At 44.8% G+C, this 20,747-nt stretch overlaps 1 protein-coding gene across 1 annotated transcript in view; it reads right to left on the bottom strand.

Annotated features, from left to right (window-relative positions):
- ARHGAP20 (Rho GTPase activating protein 20) overlaps positions 1-20,730 on the bottom strand; it is a 61,401-nt gene extending 40,671 nt beyond the window's left edge. The window contains exons 1-2 of the mRNA XM_074569778.1: positions 20,553-20,730; positions 10,087-10,172 (exon numbers count right to left, since the gene is read on the bottom strand). Of these exons, the coding sequence (XP_074425879.1) occupies positions 10,087-10,172; positions 20,553-20,651 (185 nt within the window). The 5' untranslated portion in view covers positions 20,652-20,730. The remainder of the gene's footprint in view (positions 1-10,086; positions 10,173-20,552) is intronic.
- Positions 20,731-20,747: the final 17 nt, after the last annotated feature.

Raw genomic sequence — 20,747 nt, 5'->3', positions numbered from 1 at the left:
AGCCAGGACATGCTGCAGATCTCTGTAGAAACAGGTCATTTATTTCAAGCTGATGTGAAAAGATTGGTGTGGGCATCTTTAGAAATCCCTTCTGGACCATCATGTATGGCTGTCAGTGAGCCCACGTGTGAGTATCTGCCCACCCCATTGTCTGAACCTGCAGGTTACACAGGCTGTAGATGGGCAAGAACAAGGCACCTGTGTGACTGTGTCTTTTTAACAGGGAAACATCGCATTTTCTACGTGACTGCCTAGGTTTATTGCCTGTCAGTCACCTCACACAATACCAGGGGGGCTTCTCACAGTCTCTCAAAGTCTCATTGCTCAACAGTCATCCTCTTTAGCCTCTGTTTTTCCCACTCTTCAAGAAGTAATTCAGTCAGGCTCTTCCCCCCCTCAGTTCACGCCACCTGGATAGAGCCTGCAGTTAGGTAACAATGAGTTTTAAGAAAAACAAATGCATTCAAAACAGTGCAAGGCTTCAAATACGTGGCCAGGTAAAGCAAACCTGGAATCCACCAGCTGCTGTTCCCTGATGGCCCTTTTTCAGGAGAAAATTTGCTGACTGTAAACAAAGTAATCACATACAAAGTGACCTATAAATAGCTGCAAGTACTGCCTTTAAAAGATAAGCCCCTTCACCACGCTTTATCCTCCGCAAGCTGCAGCTCTCATTGAAGCTGCTGCTGCCCGGCCTTGCCTGTATGCCCACAACTGTGGGACAATGTGGGGTGAACTCCATAAAGCTCCACCGCAGATGTGAAGGGAGGATCTGCTCAGCCCTCATATTGGCTTAAGTTTTTAAGGACCACTTCCCTGTGAGGGACAACCAATACGGGTGTCGCATGGAAGACGGGATTGTCACTTCACTGCACCTGTCCCAGATGTAACAGGAACAAATCTGGCTTTGGTTTGCCTCAAGGGCTTTAAACCATATTTTGATACTAGTACTACAGCAAAGGAATTATCCTATTACAGTGAAGAGATTACTTGATACGCCTGCCACTGCCAGCTATTGCAAGTGTAATGACCCAGATTCCTTCTGAACAGCCAGCAGACAAATTGGACACAGCCACATGCACCTGTTTGCTGTCCTGTAACTAACTGCCTACATAGTCAATGAGTTTTTCACATAGCTACTCCAGCAGGTTTGTCTGAGGTTTCTATTCCACCAGCGATCTGAGTGGGGGATAAAAGCCGTTAGAGGATTCCCCACATCCCTGCACCTGACGGTAATTACTTTACATAAGGGAGAAGCGGGCACAGGCCAGTTACCTGCAAGGAACGGCAGCCTGGAGAAGGGGGAAACACAAGAGCCTTTCCCATGATGACAATTTTCCCCATGTTTATTTGAGCCTTTGATATACCAGAAGAGCTTGCCCGTGTCTGGTTAGCGACCTCCTTGTAGAAATGCATGTCACACTTGACACACCACTCACCAGGAAACGTGTCCTGCTCTTGGACAGCAGAACTGAGAGGAATGAGCGTGAGGATGCCTGGTTGGAGGGGCTCAGCAACCCAATGTGTTTCCGGAGGCGCGCTAACAAATGAGATGCCCTGCAAAATACTGGATACAGTTTCACTACCAGAAAAAAATGCAGAGGGAAGGAAGGTGGATGAAAACACCTCAGCTCTGCTTATTCATTCAGGTCTTTACCATTCTTTTCTGCATTTTCTGAATAATGCTGCCATGAAGACCAAGGATGCACCTAGATGTACTGAGATACCTACTCCCATTGAATGCAGTCTGCGCACTGCATGAAGGTCCAAACCAGCACGCTCATCTCAGTACTTAGAACCACTTTCAGCTAGGGGACAGGACAGGCTGAACATGGATGTCAGTGCGTGATATGCAAAAACAACCCTGGGAACAGACGTAGGCCTTTCGCCTCCCAGGTAAGTGCTTTTACCATTCATGTACAGAGCCAGGCTTGCTCCTGTCAACACAAGATTTTTGGTCCCAGGAACACTGTGTGTCCTTCTCCATAGTGGCCCACCTTCAACTGTGGGAGGGAGATGGAAAGCCTCCACTCACTCCAACTACCCTCTGCTTTAGTAGTTACATGCCTCTTCTGGGAAGCAGAATATGAATTGCCGAAGGAGGCAAAGAGCTGAACCTGGGTGATCCATCGAAAGCACACCAACTTTGAGGCCAGCAGTTTCACAAAGAGCAGTGGTGGTCTGTGGGGACTTGCTTAAGGAGCATGCTAGAAACACCTAGCATAGCTGACACTGAGCTTGCTAGATGGCACAAACCTTGGTTGCATAGTCTCTTCCTGCCAAATATCCAATGAGCCAGGCTTCTTCCCACGTCAGCCCTGATATTGCATGTTCGGCAACCACTGCCCTAAACAATTATTAAAAAAGACTCCAGAAAAAGGGACTTGGACAGAGGTTTAAAAGACATCAACATTTGCAACTGCTTTTGTGAGGGCCTTGCCCAGGCAGGTTAAATAGGGTCTGTGGACTAGTGGATGGAGCTTCCCGTGAGCATCTCACAAAGCAGTGTTTAGTTCTTTAACACAGACCTGCACAGTGCTGCCAACAGTCATGCCGTACTGGGATGTGGAAAAGCACAACTTGAGGTGTTTGGGAAGCTCTTTGGTCAGTAGGAGAGTGCCTAAAGAGCAGAGGCACTTGGGAGGTCAGGCAGCCACTGAGATGATGTTTTTTAAGTCACGGTTTTAGATTCAGGTACCTAAATTATTCCCATGTCTTGGCCTTATCCTTTATTGGATCTAGCCCCCAGTACTGAAACACTTAAGACATGGGCACAGAAGGACTCTAAAGACAGACTGTTACTCCCGTGATGTGATTAAAAATTCCTCACCAGCAGTATTGTGCACCATGAGGAAGGAACCAGACCAGGAGAAGCGATGCTGTATCACCCAGGAGGTGAGTTCAATGCGTATTTAATGCTGGCCCATGTAAGAAGTGAGAGCACCAGAGGCTGCACATCAGCCTGCACATCATTAGAGGCTTTCTGCTTGTTTACACAAGATAAACGACCGCAAAGCAGTCTGAGCGAGTCAGTCTGTGATTTCCTCAGGTATGCCGCTGCCCAAACTGCTTGGCCAGACTGTCATTTGGCAGAGATTTTATTGTCTAAAATCAGGGATACACAATGGCTGGACAACAGCTGCATTCTGCCAGACCTCAAGGCCTAATCCAAAAAGCCCCCAAAATGGGCCACAGCCAAAAGCGCATGTGGACAGTGAGACATCTGGACAAGCAGGGCCCTGCGCTCATCCCGATGAGCAGTGCCCCTCACTGTCTTGCCTTAAAACTGTCACAACTCTATCCAAAGGGGAATCGGCTTACAGCGCTAGTGTTAAACTATTAGTCATTTATTATAAAATTAATCCCTCATTTCAACTCCAATCCCTCCAAAACCCCCTTCCAAGCCTTCCTCCTTTTTACCTCTAGTCCTTTTCTTTTAATAAAAAAGGCAGCGTATCTCTGAGAGCCGCAGCTCATTTCCATCTCCAGATGTACAAACACCGCTATAAGCCAGTTTGTATGTCATAAATGAAGAACTGATGGGTTTTATCGAAAACAAACATATGCACATATACACACACATGCTCACACACAAAACAAACAGAATAAGCACAGCGGGGGGACAGGAATGCCAATCTCTTAGTTAAAAGGCCATTTGAGGCCTCAGAAAGTTCACTTTGTTCCTTGTTAACAGTTAATAAAATTTTATCCCCAGCTATTACTATGTAAAAATAACTTTTGCGTTCAAGCACGTGGTTTAAGGAAACAATACTCCAGTGTCATAATTAGCTTAAATCAAGCATGAATTAAAAATACTATTAAAATTACAACTTGTAGAATACCATCACAAGTTATTTTAATTATGTGCAATCCCATTAAAAAGGAAGAACAATTTGAAACAAAATAATGGTTTAAAAAAAAATAATTCATGCTTCCTTATCGTACATAAGGAAACGTGACATAGTGAGTGGAGAAATTTGGGGAAATTCTCTCAAATTTCTGTCCCTTCAGATTAAGCATAAAATGTTACAACATCAGAACTTCTTACGAAATGGAAAATCTCAGATAAAATCCTGACCAGATGTGTCGAGGCTAAATTATATCTAGAAATTAAACCCAGAAGCAAAGAACTTTTCATTTGCTTTGTTGACTGGGTCTTTAGGACCAGCATTTTCCCTCCATCCTGATGACCAGAAACTTCATTTCTAATGAAACTGTGATTTTTATAATCACATGACTCCCGGAGCTGGAGCTTTATGGAAAAACCTATGAAATACCACAAGTCAAGATAAAGCGAGCGGTGCCCATACTTAATCCCTCACATTGGGAAACTCTGTTTTGTGGGATTTTGCCCTTTTTCTCCCTTTCTTTCATAAAATGGCTTTTCTGTATTCTTGAGTGTTTTGGGGTCTCTCAGACGAAGGCCTGTAAGATGAAGAGTGGAGGACACAGGGCTGCCCCCAGGGTGCTGCCACCTTGATTTTCACCTGGGGGAACCACTCAGACAATAGCGACAGCCCTTGCCCTTCCCAAAAAACCCACAAGCCCTACGGCTTCAGAAAGACTGCCTTGCAAGGGCTCCCTTCCACGGCATGCCCCTTCTTAAGGTGAATGAAGGCATTTAAGAGCCCTCATCTCTTGTGACCACACCATTTGGGTGGCCGAGGGCACTGGGGGAGGCTTTAGAGATGTTGTTTCAGTTGTGCCCGTGCATGCCTAGCGTTTTAGCTACCCGCCCCCCCGCCACCCGAGTCGGCCTCTCACAAGCCATGGGGCAGCGGGTGAGGGCCACAGCAGGGCCTTGGCTCGCCCGGCAGCCATATCTGCCTCAAACACTGTAAATCTTACAGTTACCTTGTTACTCCATTATCCTCCCCCCTCACCTCCCTTTTGCGGCCTTCAAGGGAACCCCCTCCCACACAAACTGCGATACCTGCATAACGGAATGGAAGGAGCCTGGGACAGTACCTGGCCCCGTCCTGGCCTGGAGCCCATCTCTCCCCACACCACCACCATTGGTGGTGTGTAACTGCTTCACAGGCAAAACCCCACCCTGACCATAGGTGTAAGGCACACACAAAAATGGCCACACACACACGCACAATGTGGCGGCCCCTCAGGTTTAGCCACGAGGCGTCATCTGTCTCATACCATCCCAGCGCTGTGCCCTGCGGCGGGGTGACCCTAGGCCATGCCCCACATGCCACCAGCAATGGCACCATCGATGGGCCAGGCTGTGGTGGCCCTGGCCAAGGGTTCCGCTCCTCTGCGCAGCATGGTTCTGTGGTGGCTGATGGGGACAGGCACCCCGGTAGCGAGGTGGCCTCAGCCCGGTGGGTGCCATCTCCCCCTCCACACTCCAGCAAATGCTGTCATGGTGCCCGGGGTGCCACATGGTGGCTGAGGGGACAGCCCTCAACTGCCCATAAAGGCCTGGTCCTGTGACAGCCGACAAATAAAATGGCTGTGGGGTGAGACAGGGTGGCAGGCTCCCCGGCTTCGATGTGCTGAAGTGCTGAGCTTCACCAACCAAACGCGCCTCGCAGAGATTATTTTGCTAGGTGAAATTATTCGCTACCATGGAAACGAGTGAAGAATGAGCAAAACGATTACAACCGAAACACCTACTTAACAAGTTAGTTACTTGCAATGAACTTTCATTCCTTTCCTCCCTGCAATCGGATTCGCCTGAAACACCAAATACTCATCTTCCCTGTGAAAAAGAGACAGTTAAGGCCTTCTGGCAATTTACATTTATTAAAAGTCTCTATTTTTGTCTTCATCTAGTCACATAGCTTGGATCATCCACATATCTTCTGACTAAAACCCTGAAAACACGATGTCCAAGACTTCGGGAACACTCTGTATTTGACTAGCGCCAAGTGGAATGTATTACTAGATTACACATATGATCTTCGTTATCTGGGATATTTAGCATTTGGCACGGGACCCCTGGAAGATAACATGCCAGAATCACTTACTGTGTGTTGGGAGAAGGAAGAGCAGCCTCTCGGTGAATGGCACAACACTGCTTCAATGTACAAAAGGGAAAAAACACCTTGGAAACTTGTGAAATCCTCATATTTTACCTTTAACTTCTTCAACTATAAAAGCCACATAATAAAATTGGGTGGGGGTGAGTTTTTAGGTCCTTCCTTTTCAGGTTCTTTAAAGATTTGTTCATAAAACCTTTTTAAATTTATGCTTAATTTTTTTAAAACAGCCCCTGCTTCTAGCTTACACCAAAATAACATCATAAACATGCTTGACACTGTAAGAAAGAGTCATTTTATTACCAACATTTTAGCACCTTTAGTGTGTAGATACACATATCTATAAATGGTCATGAAGACTCAGAAATTTTGAAATTATATTAATAAGTTTAAGCATGTAAAAATATCACTTTCAAAGATCTGGTGAGGCGTGCATTAGGAAAGGAGAAGCTGCCAGCGATGGCAACACAGGATTTGGCTGTCCCTGTGAAGTAGCCGAGATGCGAGCAGAAGTCCGCCAACGCAGAAGAGAAACTTGGGAGTTTGGGCTTTGTCACATGCAAAAATTGTTTTGAGGGGCAGCAGAACAAAGGCTGAAAATTTGGCTTGAAACAAGTCTTTATTATTCTATATCAATTATTTTGAGATGACAAGACCTGATGCTTAAATCCAGGCCTCAGACATTTCTGTTTCAAACCCATAATTTGTGTTGCATGGAGGTATATCATTAAGTAAGTTGTGCAGTTTTCATTAAAGGACACCAAGAAAAAGTAAGAGGAAAATTACAGCCACGGAACAGGTCCAGGGCCAAATATAACTAACCTGAATCCTTTGCTGTTTTCATACACATTAATGGAGTTAACAATCAAACTTATTTTTCCTGCATCTGAGTATCAGCCAAGAAAAACATCAAAAGCTTACTTTTCCAATGTATTTCTAGAATAACTTTGCTCAAAGTGCTTCCAAAGAGGACATCTGATGATGTGAAGCAGTCCTTACATGCCTACTCATCACTATTTTGTGAGGAAAGAGAAGCCGCGCAGAAAAAAGGAAGAGAAACAAGAACAGGAGGCAATGAATAGTCTGCATATTTTCATCTCTTGGAAGTAAGGGCCCAAATTCCACTATAATACCTGTACTATTTACTATGTTCCTCTGCTGCCTGCAGTTACGGTTGAGTGAGGCAGGGATTACAGCGTGGTTGCACATCTGTACAACACCGTGCCATACAGCCATCCCAAGTCTTCTGTAGGCCAAGTATCTTGTAACTCCTTTTATATGACTGACATGGCAAGGCAAGATTTGTAAGGAAGGATTAACTTTCATTAAACCAAATGATATAGCTGGGGAAAAAGAAGACAAGCTTTTAAGCACATAAGAATTTCAGATTTGCATCTCTTTCAGGACTGAAGAAGAGGACAATGGCACAAACAAGCTTTTTCCAGCTAGATCATCTTGCCTTACTTGCATCCTTGTGCCATCAGAGCCACAACACCACTACCATTAAAAACCCTTAATCATCTGAATGCTGAACAGCCATCTCCAGATGTCACAGTGGTTTCTTTGAATAAATACCATCAATAAACTTTAAAATGCCCCAAAGTAAGTCTGTCCAAAATGGGTGCCATCACATTTTATGAAAGTGCCCTGTATATAAACCAAGGACACCTGACATATAAAGTGGTATAAAAATACAAACTGACTTGTGCTTTTAAGTATTTCCTGCCCTTTTAAACTTTGCACTTGCTCATTAATTTCAACAAATGCTGAGGTGAGCCAGCTGCTGAGGTGAGAGGATTCATATAAATCCCTCACAGATGTTTGCTAACTTCAGATAGGAGCTTTATTATCTACAAGTCATTAATCAACCATTAACAAGTAAGTGTTATGGAGTCCCAGTATTAAGGTTCACTGCCAGAGGAGAATAATGGATTTTGCAGGCTGGCTGTGTCTACGAGAAGGGGAACTAAGAGCTGAGACAGGTCTGAGATAAAACATTTGGAGGAGATTAGAAAACATGAGAAGTCATTTTGGTGCTCTTCAGCTCACCTGAAGAGAAGGCACTTCACAAGAGTTAAGCATTTACACAACAAACTGAGTGGAAAGTTCAAACTCATCCATCAGTTTGGTGATGAAGAGGAATGTGTCTCGCACAGCCAAACAAGGAAGTCGGGCACAGGTGAGAATTACTGCTCCCGTGAACAATAATAAACACCATCCAAAGTGTTACCCTCTAACTGCTAGACTTTGAAGCTACAAAATCACCTGCTCTGGTTCCGGGGTCCTCAGACTTCACACAGTACCTCTTACTACGGCCACAGACTTCAGTTCAAAACAACAGAAGCAGATAAACTGTTGCATGCCACAGGCAGGGGACAGACATGACTGGGGCAGCATCCATCCACCAACTGTGAAAGCAACAGGGCCCGTCGGGTAGGCAAAGCATTGCCCTTGCTGCAGAACACGGCAACGTTTCCCCTTCTTCGGTCCTCTCCACCACAAAGTTTCTGCCAACTGGCCTTCCCAAAAAAAGTCTTTCCACACACTCGGTCTGGAAATAATTCCGATCCGGGCTATACAAGCAAGACATATTTACAGGTGAGAATGTACATACTAAGTGTGTATCCCACTCAGTGGCTCTCCAGCTATGTCCAATTTCTGATACTTATGGAGCAGGCAATAAAACAAACCAAAAAAAAGTATAATTGAAGAAAAATGTTCATGTCTGAACCCAGCAGGCAAATAACAGACGACTGAAATATAAGCATCAAATATAGTTTATCCTCTTAATATCAAGGAGCAAATCTTAAGACAGCTTGAAGGGAAGACATTATGGAGACATAGGTGTATGAACTGCAAGAAACCCTACTGTCCAAGGGCTGAGAGAGCGCATCTTTTGCCCCCTGTACTCTCCAGTTATTGCTACTCTCCATAGTCCGTCTCTAATTTCACAACCTCAGTTATGAATATGCCCAGCTATGCCCAAAAGATGGTACCACAATTACGAACATAGCGACAAATACAATGAAGAAATAATAGTAAATGAAGAATAAATATGGTAGTACAGACAATCTAAGCAATTTCAGTGTTCTCATGAAGGGGTTGCAAAATACCCGTTCTTCGTATTTTAAAGACCTGGAAACAAAGTCGGAGAGAGGCCACAGAAGAAATTTTACAGACAGAACCAGAACACATGCTGCTGGCTCTCAGTCCTAGGCTCATGCCACTAGACTACACAAAAAGGTGCAAACGCCTCTAGGAATTCATTTCTAAGTTTCCTCTTTTATCTCATAGCCAGCAAAAAGACCTGCAAGTAGTTTCAACTCGTTTTCCTTTCCTATTTTGCAACTCTGATGTTTTCACAGAATACTTTCACAGATTTCTGAAATACTGTGGAATTCTGCATGATGACAAATATGAAACCAGGTATTAGTTAGATCAAACACAAAGAACTTTCCGAAGCTCACATACTGATTACTTAACACACCACAGAGTAGGAAAAAATATTCCTTACAAAGCCATCCTTTAATTTCCCTCAATAATGTTTCTTCGTAAAGAGCTCTGCACAGCTGGAAGCATTAACAGCCTACCAGATGGTTCACTTCTCGATAAACACTTATGTTTTGTAAGTTTAAAGTCCAATGAACTGTAGTGCAGGAAGACAAAAGTTATGTATGCAGAGTGGTTCAAATGGCAGGTCAGGGCTGGGGCTGGACAGGGGACCAGCTCCATAGAAACTCCCATTTCTGTGGTAGCTTTACATTGGTGTAGGGAGGGAGGAGGAACGGCTGATCCTGGCAGAAGATGAAGACAAAAAACATTGAATGCTTCACACCCACGCACACCCACATACACAGCCCCGCAAGCTGCTAATGCTGGACGGGAGAAGACTGTGACCACCAGATCCTGGCCCACAGCATTGTCCTAAACCTGCAGGTGCTTCCAGAGCCCCAGAGTGCCTCTACCATGCAGCAGTCCATGACAGAAACTTAGCTCAAATTAAATTGTACAATCCCACAGTAACCACTCCTGAGTTATGCCCAGTGCTGCTTAAGCGTACAAGGCAGAAAACAGGAAAAACTCACTGACTCACCTCGAGACCGATCGAGATCTGTTAAGTGCTTTGACAAAGATCAAAGATGGTGCAGACTGGCGTCTTTGGGCCAAACTCTTCATTTTCTGTTTGGAAAGAGAAACAAAATGAAATCATAGGTGAGACTGAGAACAATATCTGCATGCATACAGAGTTGTCACAGCCAGACTCCACATGGGAAAAAGGCTGAGTTACTGCCATCAGCAACCCTGGAGGGGGAAAAACGGTTGTAAAGTACCACATATTGAGAAAAAGAGGAGTGACCAGAAAGAGAGTGATAAAGAAAAGCTGATAATTAGTGTCTATACACAGATACCTGAGGTACACTGCACCCATGAAGTAAACACCTAGAGCTTGTCCTCAACCACTTTGTGTGCCTTAATAATCTATTGCACTTTAAATTTATCAAATATTCACATCGTGGTTCAGATTTCAAATGCTTGATACATTTCTGTGTCAGATTGGACATTTACCATAAGTTAAGGTTTGGATTCTACCCACCTAACCCTACACACTGCACTGGGCCACCCTTTTTTTTCCAAATCTTTAGAGATGAGGGCATTTTCCTTTCCTACTAATTTAGCTGGAGCATTACGTCTTGTCTCTCAGTAGTCAATAATGACATTTCTTGTCATTCCTGATTATGTATGGGACAAAATAGGGAAGTGAGAGGCAGGGCAGTTCTTAGCACAGAACTAGGAAGGGAATGGGAAAAAGGAGACACTCAAAGACAGAGTATGCAGCAGGAAAAAAAAAAGAACAAAGCATAGGGAAGAGATGAAAATGTCAGTAGCTACCAAGGGAGCATGGATTCCCATGGAGTGAAGTTGAACACTACAGTAAAAATACTGAGCAACTAAACAACACCGCTTTCCCCAGAGGCAGAAATTTTCAAAAGCAGCCGCAGGAAACAAAACTGCACGTTTCCCCGAACAGAAATGTATTCCCCACTGTACCCTCTCCCTCCTGCAGCCAGAAGCAGGACTAAGGAGTCCTGGCCCTAACTTTGGAGCTGCTCTCTAGAACCGGTTGTGCAGCCTGCTGACAAGGTGCATGACCTCTCCTCTCACTCACCCTCCACCAGAAGGGTAGTTGTAACCTTATTTAGCTCAAATATTTTTCAAAATAAACTGATGAACAAAAGGGCCAGGGTTGAACTCCTCCTGAGACCCTGACAGGACAGTTTCCAATGCTGGCGCGGTCCCTTACGCCACTGAGAGCCCACAAACAGGTGAACCTTTGCCAGCCATGAAGTCTCTGTTCTCAGTTAATCGCAAAACAAGACTTTCTTTCCTTATACTAAAAATAACCACTGAGTACCAGGAACAGATATGTTAGGGAACAACTGATTCTTCTGCCAATGCAAGTGCTGTATGTGGCACACATTTTGTTTGAGCAGGTGCACAGCGTGCTCCCCTCAGAGAAATTCAAATCTACAGTACTACGTGCTTTACTTGCTTTTGACAAGTGTTATTTCTCCTACTTATTGCAGCGCATTTGTTATTGTGTCATTTTTTTGGTTCCCCCTTTATTTATGTAGAGCACGCTTGTTTGTTTTGTCAGATACTCAGTTACAGCTATTGTGCAGCAATTGTTATAAATTCAAATGTGTAATTTCAATTCACCTTTAAAAAATATCCCCTCCTCCCTCTGTCTTTCATCAAAAAATAACCTTCTCAAGACTGATAAATTAAGCCGGTGAACTTTTAGATGTCTTCTATCTCATCAGAAAATAACTGGATAATAATTTAATAGATTACTAACAACCTAGATGCCCATTTTTGCTAGGTTTGAACAAAAAAGAAAGAAAATACTTTGCTAAATTTTTCTAGCAAATGGAATCAGTTTGTCTTACTGCTAGCAAACCTGAGAAGCTGTTAGCATTTTAAAAAGCAGCATATCTACAAATATGAAGGCAAAAAGAGACCTGTATCACAATGCAGTCTAACATAATACAGAAGAAAAGCTACATTTTGTAGGACTCTATATAAAACATCAACTCTCAATTGGAAATCTACTGCAAGTCTGATTATTGGGCAGGTGGCTTTCAAGGGGTGGTTAAAACTAGAGCATCTCGGCCCCTGTGAATGCAGTGGAGGTTTGGTTATCTTAGATCCCTTGGCTTTTCAGGCCTGAAAAGGAAGCCACTGAAAAAAAATGCAGCATTTTAAAATCTCCCTCAACTATGGCAATTTTTTTCATGCTTGGGTGAGCAGCACTGAATAGTGCCTGTGGCAGCGAGATTCCCGTCTTGACTTAAATATCTGAGGACCAAAGTAAAGATTAGGACTACAGCAAGTTTAATAAGAGCTCAAATGACTGGCAGAGAGTCACAGAATAACTCAGGCTGGAGGGGATCCCAGAAGGCCTCTGGTCCAGCCTCTCTGGACCTGCTGAGAGCAGGACCCGTCGGACCAGGCTGCTCCAGACCGCCCCCAGTCCAGGTCTGTGTTATCTCCGAGGATAAGATTCCACAGCCTCTCCAGGCAACCTTTTAACACAGCTACTAAGCAAAGCTTAACAAAAATAAAAGAGCCTTAAAACATAAAAAGACCACTGATGAGATTTGGAAAAGGAAAATTTTCACAGCAACAGTGAAGTGAGTCAGGTCAGCTGCATGCAAATAAAAACATTACACAGAGACATTGACTACGGACAGAAAGGGAGGGTTTGTTTTTATTTTGCTACGTACAGAGTTTGAGAAAATAAAATAAGTGACCATCATGATAACTGGAATTGATTTACTTTGAGAAGGAAGAGAACAAGTTCATTTTTGGCTAAGTTGGGCACAGATGCCGGCTCTCCTCAGTTTCACTGTGTTTACACGTGCAAAGATGTCACCCTGGCAATGCGGAGATACATCCTGGACAGCTGTAGTCAGAGCAGATGTTTGGGAGCAAAAGGAGATGCAATGACCAATTATTTAAGCATGGGACACGGAGAAGCATTTCTCAACATGTGTCCCACATCAAAACCTCTATTTTTTTCATGTAAATATTAGAAAGGTCAACACAGAGAGAGACATCCTCGTACTTGCTGGCTGAGTCACACCCATGTGAAATGTATCATAAAATCAGTACCCATAATGAATGTTTACAGTGTGCCAGATGCAAAGATGATAATTTTGTATCAGTCAGGACAAACTAGAGTTATTTTTGCCTTCCCCACGTTCAAAAGCTTCAGTTCCCGCCCCCCTCACCTCCGATTCAGGTTTAACTTCATACTTTCTGCATTTCTGGTGGTGGTTGTCTTGACCGCTTTTTTAACAGAGACAAAAAGTTTTGCTTTTTCAGTTGTTGGACTGGTGGTACGTGTTAGTATTTGGCTAGTTTCTCATCTGGTATAAACAGTCATAGGGCTACAGATTTCAAAAGAATTCATTTACACCAGATAACGATCAGACACACACTCTGAAAAACTATTTTGTAAACTGTGATGGTAGGTGGTTTATGAGCAGATCAGCCCACCATGCCAAGGACAGTAACCTTGCAAACCATCACTGAAAATATGCTGTCTCTCCTCAGGAATCATAACCCCTATGGATTGCAGGATTACAGTAAAACTTTCAGCAGTATCTCACAAGTCATTGGTTGGAGGAAAAATTTATTCCTGACTGCCAGTATTCAGCTAATTTTGACTCGCAGTTTAGGTGGATAATGGAATTTATGTAAATTAATATTGCCAAGCTAAAATATTAATTCCCATTCTGTGAAAAAGGGCAACATACAGCAGCATTTGCATGATGTCCTCAAAAAAAGGGAATCAAAGATGAAGCACTCTCTTGTACTTTGTGTGTATCACTTTTAACTATATCAAGCTTAGAAAAAGAATGGCAGAGAATAGATTAAATAAAGAATGTGTGAAAAAATTCATTTTCACTGAAATACTATTTCATAGAATCATAGAATGGCTCGGGTTGGAAGGGACATTAAAGATCATCTAGTTCCAACCCCCTGCCATGGGCAGGGACACCTCCCACTAGACCAGGCTGCTCAAAGCCCCATCCAGCCTGGCCTTGAACACTTCCAGGGATGGAGCATCCACAGCTTCTCTGGGCAACCCGTTCCAGTGTCTCACCATCCTCACAGTAAAGAATTTCTTCCCAATATCTAACCTAAATCTCTTTCTTTTAAATCTGTTTCTTTTTTAAATCCATTTCTTTTGTGACGACAAGTAACTTAAGTAACAGATATACAGTTTTTGTAATATTTTACAAGTACCCAGAGAAGTGAAAACCTGTGCAATAAGCCGATACCCGCCTGCAGCTGCTGCAAAGGTGTAGGAGGTGGGAGCCGGCAGCAGGTGGGCTAAGGCAGGGGCTGTGCCATGAATCCCCGGGAGCACACTGCCCACGCCGCTGGGTTTTGGTGCCTGAACCGAGATGATGGTCAGACACGTGTGGGAGGATTCCTCTCACCCAACCTCAGACATGCACACCTGAGCTGTTTGCCCTCTGCTCCTTTTACAGGCAACAGAGAGAAAACAACATGTTTAGCGCACAGTTCATCTTGTCCTAGAAGTGCTGATTTCCTTCACTGATGGTAAAAGAAAACTAAGGTGACCAAGAAAACTGAGTTATCAGCTCAATTCTCTCCCTGCTATCTTGCAAAGGACAGGGAACAGACAAATTTGTGAGCTCAGTAACATAGGGAACAATTGACTTCTCAGAGAGTGGTCTGAACTTAGGATGAGAATATTATATTACCTGATGCCTATTTAAGAGATTCGTATATGAAATAGTTGAAAAATGTATTCAGTTCCTGACTGACAGGTGAGGGTGGCAGAAATGCCTCCTCAGCAATGTGCAGATACCCTTGTAAAAGCCTCCCCAGAGATGAAAGGATTTCAGGCTCCTGATCTACAGGCTGGGTCCAGAAGTGGGTCAAGGCTGGGACGTGTGCCTGGGACATTTAACTGGGTGACAGGGACAACACTCAGATGTGCCAATACCTTGAGCTGAGGATTGCACTCAAGTGGCTAAGCTCTCCCTCTCACTGCTTTATTTTTCTCGTAAAAAGAAGTCTGATTTTAACAAAGCCCAATCTAAGTTAACAATCATGAGAGATTTCACTCATGCAAACTCTGTTCTAGTTGTCTGAGCAACAAACCCTATCTGTGGCATACATTTCTGGTTTGAACCAGATACGAACCAAAGCACAGAAGACAAGCCTTTACCAAAAACCGTAAGGCAAAGTTCAACTAACTGCCCAACAATCAAAAAATCAAAACAATCCTCAGCACCTAGCAGTTAATTTTCCAGGACTATTGGGCACGGCTCTTCCCCCTCCATCACTGGGCTACTTATGAGAGGCAATAAATCATTTTTTCCTACATGCCATAATCCAGTATTTGTTAGACTTACAGCATAGGGTTGTCTAAAAATACCAAAAGTAACAAGAATCTTTTACACTTTAGTAAAGCAAGAAATGGCCCTATGCTGACCTATAACAATCCTGAGCCCTTATAAACAGGGTGAGGAGATGAGTGCATTTGAGCTGCTGGCTTAGGCAGCAGAGATGTCTAGGTCCCATGGAGAGCCCATTTACCATAAAGGCAGAGCAGGTGACCTAAGTATGTGCTTTTGTTTATGCTGGCAGAATACTTTTACTTACAAGGACCTTCCTAAAAAGAAAGCCATTTTTGGACGGATAACCAGGGAGAAAACAATCGCAGGGACACAAGAAGAAAGAGCTATCGACACAGTGGAAGTAAAAGCACATCACCACGGAACAGCAGCTGCTAGAGAGCACAGCAAAAACGGACACTAAAGGCCATCTCAGAGTAGAAAGAAAAACTGACAAAAGCAACTACAAGCAAAAGATGTTCTACCAACTACCTCCCAAAGGATACTAATCTTTGGAAGCACTGATACCGATGTGTTCAAATGATCTCACCCATTTACATCAAAATACGGAGATGCGGCAGACTACGAAAAATGTGGAGGAGGGGAGAATAACATATTTAGCCTATGGGTCCTACTGTCAGCTGCACTGCACCCACAGTGCTCAGACCAGCGACTCTGGTTGTGGTGGTTTTGATGAAGCCCAAAGTTTCCCTTCAAGCCAAACACAAAGCGGGAAGGTTAACACACGGCCATGATTCCGCCTCAGTGTCTGTACAGCAAGGCTTTCGTAGGAGCAGTTTGCAGATGACAGGGGGAGGAGTTTACCCCCCATTCCACATGGATACTTCAAGCAGCATTAAGTAAACAGGCAATGATTTGATATATGCAGTCCTGGGGTATTAGATCCCACATGACATGCCAAGTCCCTCTCTTTCCTACTGCCACCATGAGCGACAAAAAAAACCACCCAAGACTATGAAACTCGAGAACTAGAACACATTGTTTTATGCATAATTTTCAATTTATCTCATGGACAACCAGTGAAAGGATTGCTAAAGCTAGTTTGTAATTAAAGCAGTATCAGGAGGCACATCACTACACTAAGTTACCATACACCAGCACAGCCTGCCAAGGTGATTTCAACCTAAGGACCAACTACGTGGATGACTTCATTAAAATAGGGGCTTTTTCAGTCCTCATGAAAGATAAATTTGCTACAGGATATGTCTGCAGGATGAGAGGAATTGTCCATCACTTCACTAAACAGTGCCATAAGTGTTCCTGGACAGCCAAGATGCCTAGCATTACCAGCTGTGATTTTGACAGCAAGCCCCCAGATCCTCAGCCAGGATCATAGTAGAGAGCACAGAGACTCGCAGGAAGAAGAAATCTCTTCCTTAAGGAGCTTTATGTTAAAAAACATATATATATATAAGGACATGAGATCAAGGTATCATCAGGTACAATGACAAATACATACTTGATTCATCTTTGCAGAGAAAGACAGATGAAGGGCTGAAGAACATGTATGACTACCTTTACTCTTCCAATGCCATTAATTCGCTTGAATTTTATCCATTTAATACACTTTTGGGGAAAACTACAACTCCCCTTTGCCCACCAGTAAACTGTTGCTGTGTATGTGATCAGAATCACAAAGAAACACATTTTATGGTGATAGAACAACATATTTTAAGTCTCAAACCATAAATACTATTTTGCTTAGCGTGCAAAATGGTTAACTTTTTGCACATTGTATGAGTAAACATAAAAAAATTGCTGAGCCTCAAAAAAATTATAAGTAGTCACTTGAAATCTTCAAGGAGGCAGCAAAAAATCCTAAGAGTGAATTCTTATGTTACCAAATATTGTCTTGTGTAAAATATTCAGGGTTGGTTGGAATCTAGCCCCTCTAAGAAAAGAGAAAAGTGAAACACCAGGAACTTATAAATATGGTTAAATGACCACAGCTGCTACTGCTGACACAGTTACACGGGCATAAAAGATGTCTCTGCTGCATAGTTTATTTTGATAAATTTGTAGAAATAAGCTCTATCAGTATAATCACTCTTACTCATGTTACTTCAATCCACTTCAGAGTTGCATCAATTTACTGCTATTGGTTACTAAACTAAACAGTCAGTACAAAACTTCTCTGTAGGTCAACCACACATAGTCCAGTGACTCCAGTAAGTCCAGTAAGGAGGGAATCTGGTCCAGAATTTCCCCAAAGCATTAACTAAAACACTGCACTGCAAAGTCACCTTTTATCAGGGTGACTTGAATGCCTTGTAAGCATTTAACGGAGAGAACCTCCCAGTGTCTGGGAGGCAGGTTAGCAGTTCAAACCACTTTCCATGTCAAGAAAAGAAAAGGAAATGTTTCCAGGAAAATAGTTTAAACGGTCACACAAAATACATGAAAAAAGGTCCTAGACAATTTCTGTCTCCTGGTCCTATGATGTGGTCACGCATGTGATCCTTCAGCCAAGTGGAAGATGAAGTAGGAGTTCAGACAACCACAGAACAATGTAGCAAATCTCACCTAAATAAATTTAATTTGAGAGAGGTATAGTTGTGATAATAAAAAGGAAGAAATGTTCAGTGGTCACTTAGCATCCCTATTTGGGGGTATTTGTGCCAGAAAGTAAAATCGTTGATGTTAAATACGTATTTGTAACAAAATTGTTCAACTTGACATGCTGCGTCACCAGTATCAAAATTGGTTTCTTGACAACACATTCTTCCATTTAACTGTATGCAACCAATACAAGCAGTGGCATCTCCCCGGTAGTAAGAAAGACTTTCTGTATTGTAAAAAAATATGATGCTTGGGCTCTGAGTGGAAGGCAAAACAGAGGTATAGAGAGAGTCCATAGGACCCAAGTAGTAAAAAAAAACAGTCAGACTGTCACTGAGATCCAGCTTCAGGCACAATTAGGATTAGCCCACTGCTGCACAAGCATAAAGGTAGGCATCTTCTTCCCCAGACAGACACAAAGAGATGGGGTGCTAGTAGTCTCAAGGGAGCACCAGGATGGTGGACGAGCAGCTGAGCGGTTGGATGGATGTTGGTGGCTGCCTGCGCTAGCTGCGCACGGTGTGTGGAGCTGCCATGTGCTGCGTGGCCCAGCCAGGGTCTCAAGTCTCAAGCCGCTCCTCCACAGGAGCATGTCCATCTGTACCCCCATCGCATGTGCCTCCACGCTGAGGAATTCCAAAAGGGCTGCCAAGATCCTTAAAAAGTAATATCCCTGCTCCCTTGTCCGTGCTGGCAAAAACAAGGTCTGTGTTCCTTCGACTGTGGGCTCTTTGGAGCAGGAATGGGAAACACAAGTGCTACCATTAATATTTGTCCTCAGAAAGCTGAATCATGAAGTAGGACTTGTAAGAAAAAAATGTTCATCTTCACAGTACTTGAGCATTCCTTCTCATTTCATGCGGGTGCCTGGCATCAGGGCTCTGCCAGGCTGGAAGGTACATGGTACTCTGTCTTCAGCAAAAATGAAAGAAATGATAGAAGAAAAAGCAAAGCTGCACATTTAGCCACCTCAATTTAGATGGCAATACTTGGAGAAGGTGAGTATCCATCACTTTGTCCAGCTAGGCAGCAGAAGGTACTCCACCACTTTGCATAGGTGTATCACACTCCCTCTTCAGAAACCGATCAGGTATTAACTGCAGCAAAGCATGGTGGAAATCTTGGCCAAACACTCTCCATACAACCATTTCACCATTGGCAGTGGGTGCCATGAGAAGAGGTCCCCAGGGCTGAGGTCAGGCTGGAGTGCTATGTGCCTTGGTGGGACACAGCACACACAGACACATCCCATGGAAATGAAAAGTGTCGTTCCCCAGCCTGAAGAGACGCTTTGGCGGGAGGAGAGGGACCATGATTCTTCTCTGCACCGTTGTGCCATAGCCAGCAAAGCCCCAGCCACCGCTCAGCCACAGGACTGGACACAAGCTCAGCCTGTACTACCACGCATCCTCAATTCATGTCACCAGGTGGACAGATTTAGTAAAGGACACTGTAACCTGGCCAGTTGTTCTAATCCTGCCAGCCTGTTTGGCAGTCACTAGTACTGTGCACCTCTAAAGACAAGGCAGCGCATACATTTACATGTCACTGTCAGGCAAAATTGGTACGGCAGGGAGGTACCGGCTCGACTTTGGATAGAAAAAACACTACAGCACTTGCTGAACCAAGAAGAAAAAAAGAGTTCCTGTTTTACACAGTGGGAAAAATGTGGTTATTACAGCCCGCTCGTTACAGCAAAATAGAAGGCAGAAACAAGTGCTTGTCTGCATGCAGAAGTGAACATTTTGCACTTGATCGTGTCAGATGCTGAAAAGCAATTTGAGACATCAAACAGATCTTACAACCAGTTTGGGATGATGCTCTTTGGCTATCAATTGTGATATACTTGGCGAGAACAAGGCGCTTCCCTGGGAAGCTGCTCTTACATTTCTCTTGTACAAAGCACGTGCGAGGGTAGCCAGCAAACCCCCCCAGCTCCAGCAAACCCTCCCCTGGCTCCCCCTGGACACACGGGCAGCAGATCCCCCTGAGCTCCCCTGGATGATCATTCTGCAAACCTCCCCCCATCTCTCTCCGATACAAAACCTCCAGACATCCATCCAGCAAAGCCTCCCCATAGGTCTCCCCAGCACCTCCATGCAGCAATCCCCCCCCGTCTTCCCCAGCTCACCGGGAAATCCATGCAGCAAAGCCCCTTGGCTCCAGTGAACACCCCCCGGCAAACCCTTCCGTGCCTCCCCAGGACACCGGCTCCTTACTTACCCATGGACATCCAGGCTCCCTTTGCTCCCGGGACATCCGTGCAGCAACCCCCCTTAGGTCCCCGGGGTTATCCACCCGGCAGAGCCCCCTGAGCTCTGGGGCACTCGGGGACCAAGCCCTTCCCGACGACCCCCCCAAGCTCCCCCGACGGCCCCCCCCGGCCCCGGTGGCGGCATGTCGCCCGGCCCGCTGCGGCGCAGGACCTAAGGCGACGAGCCCCGGTTGGGACGCGCTGACCCGCGGGGGTGGCTCCGGGACCGGGGGTCGGGTGTGCCGTGGGGCGCTTTCCCGTGGGGGTCTTCCGTAGGGGCGGCCTCACCTTCTTGTTGTCGGCGGCGGCGAAGACCCTGCTCTCGCCGCTCACCGAGGACGAGCGGCCCGGGCCGAGGTGCTCCTGTTGCGGGGACATCACGTCCATGCAGCCCCGCGCCGTCGCCCTCCCGCCGCGGGGACACCCACCCCGCCGCCGCCGCCGCCGCCGCCGCCCGCACCATGGACAGGGCGCGCCGCGCCG

The sequence above is a fragment of the Larus michahellis genome, chromosome 1 (assembly GCF_964199755.1).
Source record: "Larus michahellis chromosome 1, bLarMic1.1, whole genome shotgun sequence".
NCBI classification, from domain to species: Eukaryota; Metazoa; Chordata; class Aves; order Charadriiformes; family Laridae; genus Larus; species Larus michahellis.
The sequence above is the reverse complement of the archived record's forward strand: the minus strand, read 5'-3'. Positions and strand labels throughout refer to the sequence as shown.